Source organism: Hypomesus nipponensis, chromosome 3 (genome assembly GCF_054491055.1).
Source record: "Hypomesus nipponensis isolate SF chromosome 3, ASM5449105v1, whole genome shotgun sequence".
In the NCBI taxonomy this organism is placed as follows: domain Eukaryota; kingdom Metazoa; phylum Chordata; class Actinopteri; order Osmeriformes; family Osmeridae; genus Hypomesus; species Hypomesus nipponensis.
The window spans coordinates 3,402,278-3,415,229 of NC_140363.1; the positions used below are offsets into that span (position 1 = coordinate 3,402,278).

General features: G+C 39.7%; 1 protein-coding gene across 1 annotated transcript; it reads left to right on the top strand.

Moving 5' to 3' along the window:
- Positions 1 to 2,217: 2,217 nt before the first annotated feature.
- yju2 (YJU2 splicing factor homolog) lies at positions 2,218 to 12,198 on the top strand. The gene is made up of 8 exons (XM_084684515.1): positions 2,218 to 2,370; positions 2,753 to 2,853; positions 2,957 to 3,101; positions 7,645 to 7,779; positions 7,895 to 8,076; positions 8,169 to 8,313; positions 10,495 to 10,666; positions 11,579 to 12,198. Exons 1-8 carry the CDS (start codon positions 2,347 to 2,349, stop codon positions 11,683 to 11,685), a joined length of 1,011 nt encoding a protein of 336 aa, XP_084540641.1. The 5' UTR covers positions 2,218 to 2,346; the 3' UTR covers positions 11,686 to 12,198.
- The last annotated feature ends 754 nt before the right edge of the window (positions 12,199 to 12,952 follow it).

Sequence of the window (12,952 nt, forward strand, 5' to 3'; positions counted from 1 at the left end):
AATGCGCAAAGTGACAATGCAATCCGCAATTCCAATGGTAAAGCAGTTGTCAAATGGCAATTCAATGTGCAAATGACAATGCAATCCGCAATTCAGTTTGTATTATTTTGAAGAAAAATTTGAATGAACGCTTGTTGCATTGCATTTCGTATTGACACGGTCTTTTCGACTCTTTATTCAAATGGAGATTCAATGTGGTAGCTAAACAGCGCCCCCAAATCTAACGCATTAGCATTTACTTGTCATCACGCTCTTTTTGTTGCAAAATTCTAATGAAAATGCAATCTGTCAGTTCCCCCATCAAGGCGGATCCCCGCCCCTATTGAGGGTAAAACCCAACTCTACTCTGCTTCTGAGTGGCTACTATGGCGTGAAATTAGTGCCAGGAGAGCGTGCTCTGTAAAAACGATTTGTAACTTGCAAAAAAGATTTGTGTCTCTGTAGAAAATGATTCGTGTACTTGCAAAAAAAACGTTTTGTGTCTCCGTAGAAGAAGGCAAGATTTATGTACTTGCAAAAAAGATTTGTGTACTTGTAAAAAAAGGTTTTGTGTCTCCGTAGAAGAAGGCGGGAACACTGCTCCCAAAACCATCTAAGCCAATCAAATATAGCCATTTCTGTGTTTAGTATCATTGGACATTTTCGTCTGTCTATCACACAAAGAACGTCAACGAATAAGAACAAAACTAGAATGCTGATGATTTCAATGGCGAGTCATTTGGTAATGTTTAATAGTTCAAAATATCCATGGGCATGTATCTTTAATGCAACATTTAAAGATTATTCAGTTAACACACTCTTTAGAATAAACTAATGGATAAGGGTCGTAGTAAGTTGAATCGTTTTTTTTATGTAAATATGTATACAGATATTTAATTAGACAACCAGACCATGTTGTGTCAGTCCCTGAAGATGCTTTTGGAAACTATGACAGTTATGCCATGTTCAGCTTGTCACTGGAGTCCTGCATATCAACCTGTGGCACAGGTGTTAGTCTCTAACCCTAAGGCCAGGAATACACCAGGCTTGTTCAATTTGCATTACATATTGTCTAGACAAATGTACCATTTCATTGAACGTTTGGTTATTGTACAAGGTTTTATTCACAAATTCAGCAGGCAGAAGTGTGCGCCCAATGAACAATTTTACATTTTTTGACCTAACAACTGGGTCAACTTTTAAATACTTTTCACGTTATTTACATTGTTGCTTTGAGGAATTAAATGTTGCGCTACAGCTACTGAGCAGATACACATTTGAACAGCAGGTGACGTAGTTCTGCCAATTTAGTGGAATTTAATCTGAACCCAGATAACTATGTTACACTGGCAGTAAATAATACATTTCGAATGAAAACCACTATATTTCGCGCCAGTTCCCTGCCATTTAGCTGCACATTGTCCAACTAATGGTAGGTTTAATGACTGTTTGTCTAATTAAATATCCGTATACATATTTACATTAAAATACTATTAAACTTACCACGACCTAGGTCATGTGTGATAGACAGACGAAAATGATACTAATGATACTACACACAGAAACTGGCTATATTTGATGGGTTTAGATGGTTTTGGGCCTTCTTCTACGGAGACACAAAACTTTTTTTTACAAGTAGGCTACACTAATCTTTTTCTTCTACGGAGACACAAAACTTTTTTTACAAGTACACAAATCTTTTTTGCAAGTTACAAATCGTTTTTACAGAGCTCGCTCTCCTGGCACTAATTTCACGGCATAGTAGCCACTCAGAAGCAGAGTAGAGTTTGGTCTTACCCTCAATAGGGGCGGGGACCCGCCTTGATGGAGGAACTGACAGATTGCATTTTCATTTGAATTTTGCAACAAAAAGAGCGTGATAACAAGTAAATGCTAATGCAATAGATTGGGGGCGCTGTTTAGCTACCACATCGAATCTCCATTTGAATAAAGAGTCGAAAAGACCGTGTCAATATGAAATGCAATGCAATAAGCGTTCATTCAAATTTTTCTTCAAAATAATACAAACTGAATTGCGGATTGCATTGTCATGTGCACATTGAATTGCCATTTGACAACTGCTTTGCCATTTGATTTGCGGATTGCATTGTCACTTTGCGCATTGAATTGCCATTTGACAAATGCATTGCCATTTGAATAAAGAGTCTAATAAACTTCCATACATTTCATGATAAATAGCCGATGTTGCACGAACTGTCTTCATTCGAGGACGTCATTTCCTGATTTTCTATCCGGTGGTGTCCCAAGAACCGGATTCAAGTTATTCCTCGCAACATCAGCAAGCGAAACACAGCTACAGTAGCTAGCGATTTGTGTTACAGATATAGTTAATATTTTCCTCGAAGCATGTCTGAAAGAAAAGTTTTAAACGTAAGTAATGTCATAATTTACTGCTATTTTTTACATGTCTCATTTAAACTTAGCTTTCACTACTAATTTGTGTAAACATGGGTAGCTTGCTACAGTACTGTAGGTAGGCTAGCACTAGTGCTAACTAGAAAAGCAAACGCGTTAGCCAGCTAGACTAGCTTTAGCTAGGGGTAGGGGTAGGGGTTAAGGTTATTGAAATAGAATGGGTGAATTGCACGCAACATTTATTTTGACAAGCTACTAGATGTATACACTTGCGATTATTGGCTGTTTGTGGGATTACCTCAACTGGCTACATTGTACCCTATCATGGCCTAATGCCATGGACCCTTTATACAGGAATATTAACATGAAACGGTTGTCTGCATTTTCTGCTTCACAGAAATACTATCCCCCAGACTTCGACCCTTCAAAAATCCCAAAGCTCAAACTTCCCAAAGATCGTCAGTATGTTGTAAGATTGATGGCTCCATTCAACATGAGGTAAGACGACACTCATTGCATAGTTTCTACCCATTCATGTTCGTCATATTCACAGAAGATTCGCATAGTTCTCTCCAGACAATGCTATGTTGCTTTCCTCCAGGTGTAAGACGTGCGGAGAGTACATTTATAAGGGGAAGAAGTTTAATGCTCGCAAAGAGACTGTTCAGAATGAGCTGTACATGGGACTTCCCATCTTCCGGTTCTACATTAAGTGTACTCGTTGCTTGGCAGAGATTACCTTCAAGGTGAGGCAGAGTACTGTGTTAAGGTGTTTTTCCACTGCATAGTATTAACTTACTCGCCATTTTTGGTTTCCATTGCATAAATCTGGTACCTAGTCCCTGGTGCCATGGAAACATGAACATGTCCCAACCAAAAATTGCAGAGTGAAACTGTAGGTTTATATTACAATTCACAACACAGCAGGGTAGGAAATGTACATATTTTTTGGAGGCAATTTTTGCCCCCGCTGACTGAAATCCTGGGGCATTTAGAAACAATTGGGGGCACTTTTTGAAACTTTGGGGTCCTCGAGGTGTGCAGGTCCTCAAAGGGTTGGCAAATTGCAGCCGATCACCTCAGCAGTGCAGATGATACGCTGCAGTCTGAATTGTAGAGTAAACAAACCAGATATGTAACAGACTCTAACCAGCCCGCTACAATAATTATAAATAAAATGTCTCTGGGTACATGCAGCGAAGTCGTGGACGTTAATCTGTCACCACTTTATTGCACCTGCAACACAGCAGTAATGGGCGATTACACACAAGGGTAGCAATGCTGGTATCCCTTTCACAGACTTCCAAGTAAGAGGAAGTCTACAGTTGTGTCACACCAATTATTGCCCCATTAGCAACAACACTGAACCCAGTAGTGGAACCAACTAAAAATATATACAGAGATTTGGGGGAGTTCATAAAAGGCACGAAACTTAATTTTTTACATTGTTACAAACGTATACATTGATGTTTGACGCAATTGATGCAAAAGGACATTAAAACACTGCGGGCAATTGACTGGTCAGAGAGAGTTGTGACACAGAATCAGGGGCGGTGCGTCCCATTGGGCAAGTTGGGTAGTTGCCCAGGGCCTCTGCCACCAGGGGGGCCTCGTTGTATTTACAATGTATTTTTTAATAATTAAAATGAATCACTTGTCATTGCAAACAAATGACAATTCAAATTAAGCATGAAAACACAATTCTTTAATTCTATTCTTTACAGCTATTTTTTTTTTTCTTAATCCATCATGGAACATATGATTCAGGTCATGATGTTTCTGTCAGGAGAGTGTGGTGTAGTGTGTATGATTGCGGAAACATGAAACGATTTCAAAGTGGCAGTGAAAAAATAAATGAGAAAAGGGAAGAGAAGTTAAGGGAGAAATTACCTAAGCTAACACAGTTTTTCCAATCAAAGAATGCGTCCGTGGAAGTAGACATCTCTGATCATATTTAAAGTGCAGCTGGGCCAAGTTGAGCTATTGCTAGCAGCAGCAGACAAACAGCCACTTAAACAGCAACTACCGTATTTTACGGAAAATAAGCTGCAGCTTGTACTGTGGCTTTTTTTGTTGTGTGTTTTCTTGTGCTTGTGCGGCTTATATTTAGAATTGGCTTATAGTCCGGTTTTAGAAAAAAAGTGGCTTCATCACCATCTCAAAATCTCTACAGAATCAGGGCTTGGAAATACAGTGACTTGCTAAAATAGGCAAATGGCTAGTAGAACATATCATTAGGGCTGCACTAACGATTATTTTAATAATCAATTAATCTGTCAATTCTTTTTTCGATGAATCGAATAAAAAAAATTCCAACCCTTTATTCGAAAACGGAACTAACAGTGAAAAAATCTTCAAACTGTGCACAAACAGGCACACCATTTTGAAAAAGTTATTAATATTAGCGTGGATTTAATGCTATTTACAGAGATTAGCAATTTATTTGAGTTTTGTTTAAAACTTTATTGAAAATTGAAAGGTTGTGGAAGTAGGCCAGTCTATTAGAATAATCTAGTGTATATTTAATATTGACACAATTTTGAAAAAGGTTACAATTTGCGAGGATTAAGCTATTTTCAAAGATTAGGCCTAGTGATTTTCTATCATTTTATTTGAAACTTAATTGAAAAAGTCAAGGCTGTGGAAGTATACCAGACATTAAGATACTCTGGTGTCTGTTTGAGGTTTTATATTCCAAAAAATATTATAAAAGTCTACATTTCTTAAAATTGTATGGGTAGTTTTCACTGAAAAGTGAAAAGTAGCATCTTCCGAATGTGAGACGAATGTCGAATATAAACTAACTTCACCTTGGTCAATTAACACACTTTTTCGATGTATTTTAGTGTGAAATGCTCCCACACCTTGTATGACCTAGGTCGTACTGATTTCTCTGCTTCCTCCATGTGTTTCAGAACAACGTTACTCAACAACGTATCTCTGATGGTCTTTCCTCTACCTCCACTCTGCTCCGCACTCAACTAAACTTTTTTTTTAAAATACATAAACATCTCCGCAACATATTGGCATAATAATTGTGCAACACAACAAATCGATAATAACATTTGTTGCCAACACTTTTAATAATCGATTTAATCGATTAGTTGTTTAAATCTTACAACATTTCATAATAATTTCAGTTAATCAAACAGCTGCAAGACCCAGTGAAATGTTATAGGCAAGTTAGCAAAATAACGCTAGCATCGCTAACAACATTACTTATTCAATTTTGTAGTGTAACCAAGCTCTTTGTAAGTTTGTTTTAGATATAATTGTAAATGATTGTGTGGACAATAAGACACAGACACGGTCTCTTTTCATAACTTGTATTTTACCACTGCTCTCCCGCACTGATTTCATGTAATGCTTTCAGCATCAAGCCTACAGCAACTCCAGACATGGGGACAAAACACCCATGTCTGTTGTCATATAGAAAGGTCTGCTACAGTAGGCTATCCTCAGGATTTGCAAGCTAGCTAAACTTGTACTATATATAAAATAATTTTGTAGACACAACAATGGATTCTGCCACTAAATGACTTTGCTTTATTTCTGGACACACTATCCACAACCGAAGTATGTTACACAATGTGCATTGCTCTTGTTACCCAGAATGCCCTGCGGCAAGCTGAAAAGCTACTACTTTAATGGCGTTAACTTAGTTAAATAAGCATTGTTTGGAGTTCTATTGTTGTGTTCGTTTTGTTTTGATATGTGTAATACTATGGTGTATAGTTGAGATAATTTGAGTGTTCACCTTGATTGGGAATGTTGTTTAGTTAGATCGTAATCCAAGCTGTCCGCTATGACAGTTCGTCTGGGCAATCCATCAATCGTGAGTATTGGTTCGCTCAACGTTAGCCAGCGCACGGTGACGTTGTTTGCTTAAAAGTGCGGCTTATACTCCAATTTACAAACACAAAGTGCTTATTCTGGGGGGGTGGCTTATGGGGGGCCTCGACATTTTACTTTGCCCAGGGCCTCCAATTAGCTAAAACCGCCCTGCACAGAATACGCTACACAAACCCATCAAATAGCCATGCAGCTTATATACAGGGTTTCCGCGGGGTCTTAAAAAGTAAAAAATTCTTAACTTTAAATTTAAGGCCTTAAAACTGACAGACTTTCAACCTAAGTCTTAAATTTAATTTAGTCAGGTCTAACAAAGGTTTTACCCTCGTTCATTCCCAGAAACGCTGTCCGCAGAACGTTATTACAAGGTAGCAACAAAGTATTGAGTTGTAGCCTTCAAAGCGGAGCTCTAGAATATTTGCTACAAAAGCAGCAGAAAGCTGCCCTCAGAACGTTGGTTTGGTGTGTTGTAGTTCTTTCTGGGGGATCTTGACGTATGGGATAAAAAAACTACAAATTCTGTGATAAATGCAATACCTGCCCACGAGATACGTCAGCGTCTCCTCACAGTTTGTTAAAGTTCGGCCACGTGTGGAAAATGGGAAAGTGTACTTTCAACGGACACGGCTAGATCACAGCAATTTCCACTGTTGGTTACAAAGCGGTACCCAACTCCAGGTATGAGGCTGCAAACTTTGCCCAAAAAATATTCAATTAGGGACTCTGGGTGTAAGGTGCTGGAGTCACACGCCAGAGCCGAGAAACACAAGCTACACACACTCACTCACACATTTTCTCTCTATTTGAGGGCAAGTTTGTTTTAGCCTATTTTCATTTTTTGGGTAAGGTTTTGGGCATTTGGCATGTTGTTGGGTGTGGAAGGCTACTAATGTGATTGCTTTATCTGTAAATTTAATAAATGCTTTTTCAATGACTGAATTCATTGAAATAAAAGGATTTCTTTGATTTAAATATTTTTTGGGCAATGTGTCGTGTAGGTCTTGAACTTCAATCTTTATGGTTTTAAAAAGGTCTTAAATTTGACTTACTGAAACCTGCAGAAACCCTGTATATAGAGACACAATAATTGCAACTGTTGTCTGTTATAGCAGCTGCTATTGATTTTTTTTACACACAACTTATTAAATGTCAACCCACAAAACGCCATTGTCAATTGATGAGGTGTTGAAGAAGGATCCAAGGAGAGCTGTGTTGCGTTAAAGACGTCATGGCAGTTTAATGTGGCATTGCTATATGACAACCAGCTACATTAATGGGATACTATCTGCAATGGAAAACAAACTTATTCGAGTCAAGTTGAGCCAATACCATGCAGTCGAATAGCGCTTAGAACATTCTATTGGAAGAAACTGTGCCTTTGTCATTTTTTTCACAGTCCTTACTGTAAGTATCACCATTAACTTGTTCTTTCTGTAGACTGATCCTGAGAACACTGACTATGCCATGGAACACGGTGCCACAAGGAACTTTCAGGCAGAGAAACTGATTGAGGAAGAGGAGAAGAAGATACAGAGGGAGAGAGAAGAGGAGGAACTGAATAACCCCATGAAGGTACTAAGAAAGCATATCTCATGATTACACAGCCAAGGAACACAACAGGATCGGTGCTGATGCTCAGCCCAAAGGAACCAGAACACATGGCTGATTACGTTCTGTTTTCCTTTAGGTTCTGGAGAACCGAACACGGGACTCTAAAATGGAAATGGAGGTTCTGGAAAATCTTCAGGAGCTGAAGGAACTGAACCAGAGGCAGGCCCAGGTGGACTTTGAGGGAATGATTGGCCTGTACCGAGACCTGGAGCAGAGAGAAAAAGAGCGTGAGAAAGAGGAGGATGAGAGAGATACCAGGTAAATAGAAGTGAAGTGAGCATGAGACATAAGGGACTGAATGATTAAGGTGTTTACACTAATATTCTACCTCATTTTTGCCTCATGTTTAGAGATATGTTGGAGCGAGCTTTGGTAAAGAGACTGAGAGACTCAGATTCTGACCCAGATGAGGAGAACAGCAGAACTAAACCAAAGACACACAGCACAGACAAGCCTACTGACATCCTGACCACAGACAAACCCACAGATACACAGGTACTTGGTCCAGTAGCAATGCTAATTACGTTTTTCTAATATGTATGTACAGTGTTTCCCACAGATTAGAAAGCTATTTGCGGTGGGGGAGGGGTTGTTGTTTCATGTCAGACTGGGGGGGGGGGGTCGAAATAATTCCTTTGTTAATAATTTGCTACACAGAACTTTATTATATTAAATATTCATCCAAAATGATTCACGCCTTCAAAAAAATCAACAACAACAATCAAATGTATTTCTTCTCACCAAAACAACGAAGGGGAACCTTTGATTAAGACATGTTCGTAGGCTTATGCAAGGTAACGTAACCCCATTGGTACAGGTCCTATCCCCTGACCAATTGGCTTTGTAAATTTGCGGCCGGGAGTAAGGAAGGGGGGTCAGGCTCATTGGGTCAGGCCAGTGCCAACAAAGAAAATTAACCAATGGGCTGCTGTCAATTCTTTATGGGCCAGTGCGGCAAAAAAACTAAAAAAGGCCTTTAAATTACATCGGCGATTCAGCCAAAAAGTGTGTCAGCCTACCGGGAAAATGCCCAATATGCCAGATGGCCAGTCCAGCCCTGTTTACAATGCATGGCCCAAGTGACTCCAGTGTTTCCCATACATTGATTTATTTGTGGTGGCCTACCACAATAAAACATTTTCAATTTTTTTTTCTCATTTCAACATGGCAAAAAAGTAATTAATTGTAGAGCTGCATGCAGCGCATTGATGTGCTCGGCCCCTTCTTTCCCTGCTTGTGTTGTGTCTCACTACAATGAACCTGTCACTAAAAAGTCCCCCTCCGTGCATGTTCTGAATCAATGTGCAGGACAAACGGCTTTTTCCCTCAGAGAAGACGGCCGGAGAATCAATCTGGAGTTCATGAATGGTAAGTAGGCCTATCATAATTCTCTGCACAAATGTCCAAAATGTCCGACCTGATACATTCAATTTAAATATAATAATATTCTTAGTTATATTCTGTAAATATAACAATATGAGTCCAACATAATGTTTATATTACGTAAAGCTCAAAAACCTTTGCGGTCAAATTGCATTTCTTGTCAAGTCCCTTCAGGGTGGACATTTTGGACATTTGTGCAGAGAATTATGATAGGCCTACTAACCATTCACATCTGATACTAAGTCATAGCTTTGAGCTGAGCCCAAAATTTGAACACATTGTTATAATGTCTGGCTACCCCGCCTACCATTACAAATATAATAAGTTATGTGGGAAACACTTCAATTCAGATTTTTTTCCTCCCATGTGGCATAGATCGGATATGACCCATGCAAGTGTAAGCAGGAAAAAGCACATGGATTCCAATAATTTCAGATCTGTTTCAGGCCTTATTCATATGTGGAAATAAATCGGATATGAATCTGATACGTGCAATTGCGCCTGCCTATGTAAGCGGACAGATCGGATATTTCCCTGTCAATGCGAGTCGTCCATTATTGAAAAAGAGTAATTGCGTCATCTAGCGACTTTAAAGAGCCAATAGAGACTTCTGGTGAGATTTTTCAACTAATCACGATTCAAACTCTTCAAATTTCCAGACCCCTTTATCGGCCAAGACTGTTTCTTCCGTTATTTTGTTAAAGAAGATTTGCTGCAGTAACGAAAGAAAGTAACCCACTGATATGACTGCACCTTATCAATATATACCAAATTACAGCCTTACTTAATACTTGTATTTAAATACAGGTTTAACGCTCTAAAACCAAACATTTTCGTAAAATTCCTGTACCTTCACCTTGAAGCAGCTTGCTTTTCTCTGGTCAATGTTCTGTGTGGTGCTCACAATGATCCCAAACGGCACAGTGACTACTTTCCTCCATTTAAATAGACTGAATGACTGATTACAAGATTGGAGACATGGGTGATAATTAAATTAAAGAAACTAATTGGTTTGGAAAATCATTATAATCAACTTATGTTTTCTAAGGTAACACGTGTCTGGGCCTTTTTTGAACGTCTTTGTAGAATGAGGAATAATTAATATTTTTTCACAGCTTCTTTGCTTTATTCTGACATACCAAAGGCATGCAAGTATACATGATGTAATAGCTTTCAATGTCATCTCTTTTCGGGAGGAGTGAAGCATTATTTCAATGAGCTGTAAGGGTACCAACAATTTTGAACACCTGTGTCTTTGTGAATTTATTTTTGGTTCTCTCTCTCGCTCTCTAGGGGCCCTCTGGAGGGGTGAAGAAGCCTAAGGTGGAGAGCTGGGAGCGGAGTGTGGGAACCCTGGGGGGTGGAGGGGTTTTGGGATCACTGGTTGTGAGGAGGAAACCAGTGGCTGATGTTGTTAGTAAAGCTGGGTCAACTGGCCCTGCAGCAGCCACTTACTCCCACCCAGGTAAGACATGCTCACACTAAAGAGAAACATCACCAGGTTGATCTGGGAGCAGGGATAATTTATCGGGGAAGGGATTAAATGTAGTTTGTAACAAAGTGATTTAACTGAAGTTGTTGAATAAATACTTCTCCCCAGAAGTTGAGACGTCAGTGTTTCCCATACATAGACTAATTTGAATCAACACCGCCCGCAACATATTGTGTTTAATTTATTTTTATGTAGTTTACGCTATTTAAAACATGCAGCGTATTCGTTCAGCTGCATTTCCTTTCCCTGCTCTCCCTCAGTCTCTAGGTCACTCACACGTCTCTCTCACATACACACCGTCACAACGTCAGCACACGTTAGCAACGACGCAAAGATACGCTGTTCTAGACAGTCAGCGATATGAGTGAGCCCTCAGCATTATTAGTACCATAGCTAAAAGTCTAGGAAAGTTGAGGTTACTTTTTGCTAGGTAGCTCTACAATGAACATGTCTTAATCTGCTAGACAAGTGGGTTCCTCTTCGTTCTTTTGGTGGGCAATCTCACGTGCTCTATTTACCGGCGTCATGGAGCCAACCAGCTAAATAATTATTTAGCACTAGCGTTGCTACCTGCATATACCTACAGCTGCCAGCTGTGTTTTTCTCCTAGATTCAGACCTAGCCCCGGTAAATTGTAGAGCTAGTTAACTACTACACTTCTGTAGTAGTGCAGTAACTACTACACCCAATAATTTCCCCAGAAATATTTTCAGGCTTCAACCAGTGCTGCTCAAGCAGACACGGGGCGACCCCCCCCCCCCCCACCACCACCACCACCACCACCACAAATTGCTTTTTAATCTGTGGGAAACACTGGATGTGAATATCATTGCTTTCTGCTGTTATCTTTTGTCATTCTGACCAAGTACACTTCCTGTTTTACAGTCTCAACAACTGTTCCACCTGCTGCTCCATCTAAACTGTTCGCCACGAAGAATGGGTCATCGCTCAGCCTTGTAGGGGCATATTCTGACAGTGATGACAGTGAATGAGAACAGAGGAAAAACTGATAAGGGCCTAGTGAAACATGCTCATCCCTGGATTTCCCAAACAATATATATATATTGTGTTTTTCTCTTGTTATGAAAGTCAACTGTCTAGTGTCCATGTAATCAAGGTGTTTTTTGGCCCTAAACTGTTTAAATTAGATCTTGGAAATGCAATATGGGTGGGGCACATGCCTGCTGTTACATACATGGTCTGCATCTTGTTTGAATTAGACCAGAGTTTGGGGTTTGGTGTTTTCACTTTGGTTTGTGGAGATGTGTCAACAAGAGATGCTTCTGTACATCAAACACTAAAGAAACCTGATATCAGCCCTTTTGGTTTTAACACACATCGTCCTTACCCAAACCTGTAAACCTGGCATGCATTTGTTGGGATAAAAAATTTAAGTAATTCAATCTGTGTTTCTCAAATCCTCATTATCCATATCGAATGTTAAGGCCTTGTTAAGCAGAAGTTTATTTAATGTCAATAAAACATTTTATTGTAGTAATTTTAAACTCTACCCACTCAATTAGCCTATAGATTGGGCACAGTGCCCGCGATGATGTCGGTGACACAGATTTCTGGAATTATAGATGGATAGTGCAGTGTCTGTGATGCAGCTGGTGATTACAGTTCTTATCAGTGGTTTTGGTACCCAGGAGGGGGGGGGGGGGGGGAGGTGGGGGCGCCAAAAGCCCCGGGCCTCGCACCCGAGGGGGCCGACGATCTATGTATTTTTTTTCTTTGGCAACAAAACGTTGATTGTATCCATGGTAGACAATTTTACTAAATATAACTATATAGGCCGAAACATTGTCACCCCGATGCTGCTCGGAAAGTTAGAGCGCTTGCGGAATTATATTCGGAGGATCTGTCTAAGGACGATGATATGGTTGACAAATGTGTTACATTTCCTAGGCTACTACCGTGAGCTGAGCATGGAAAAACATGGACTATAAACACAAACAGCATCCTACCATTTTTCATTGACAACAACATGGACCGTGCTTTCCCCAACCTTGCCATTCTTCATCGTATTTACTTTCCAATTCCGATAAGCAGTGCTAAGGCAGAGAGGACTTTCAGCCATCTGAAATTAATAGTTTCTTGCGATTAAGCATGGGAGAGGAGCGGCTGTCCAATTTAGACGCTGTGCATCGAGAGGGACATCGAGATTGACATTAACAAAGTAATTGCCAGATTTGCTAATGATAAGAACAGACAGATGGTGATTTAAATAGCCAATGACATTTGTTGTGGCCTATGTTT

Bases quoted from the DNA above. Each gene is read 5' to 3' on its own strand.
- yju2 (XM_084684515.1), top strand. From the start codon at position 2,347: ATGTCTGAAAGAAAAGTTTTAAAC. The intron at 2,371-2,752 runs GTAAGTAATGTC...TCTGCTTCACAG, and splicing joins CTGAAAGAAAAGTTTTAAAC to AAATACTATCCCCCAGACTT. The intron at 3,102-7,644 runs GTGAGGCAGAGT...TTCTTTCTGTAG, and splicing joins TGGCAGAGATTACCTTCAAG to ACTGATCCTGAGAACACTGA.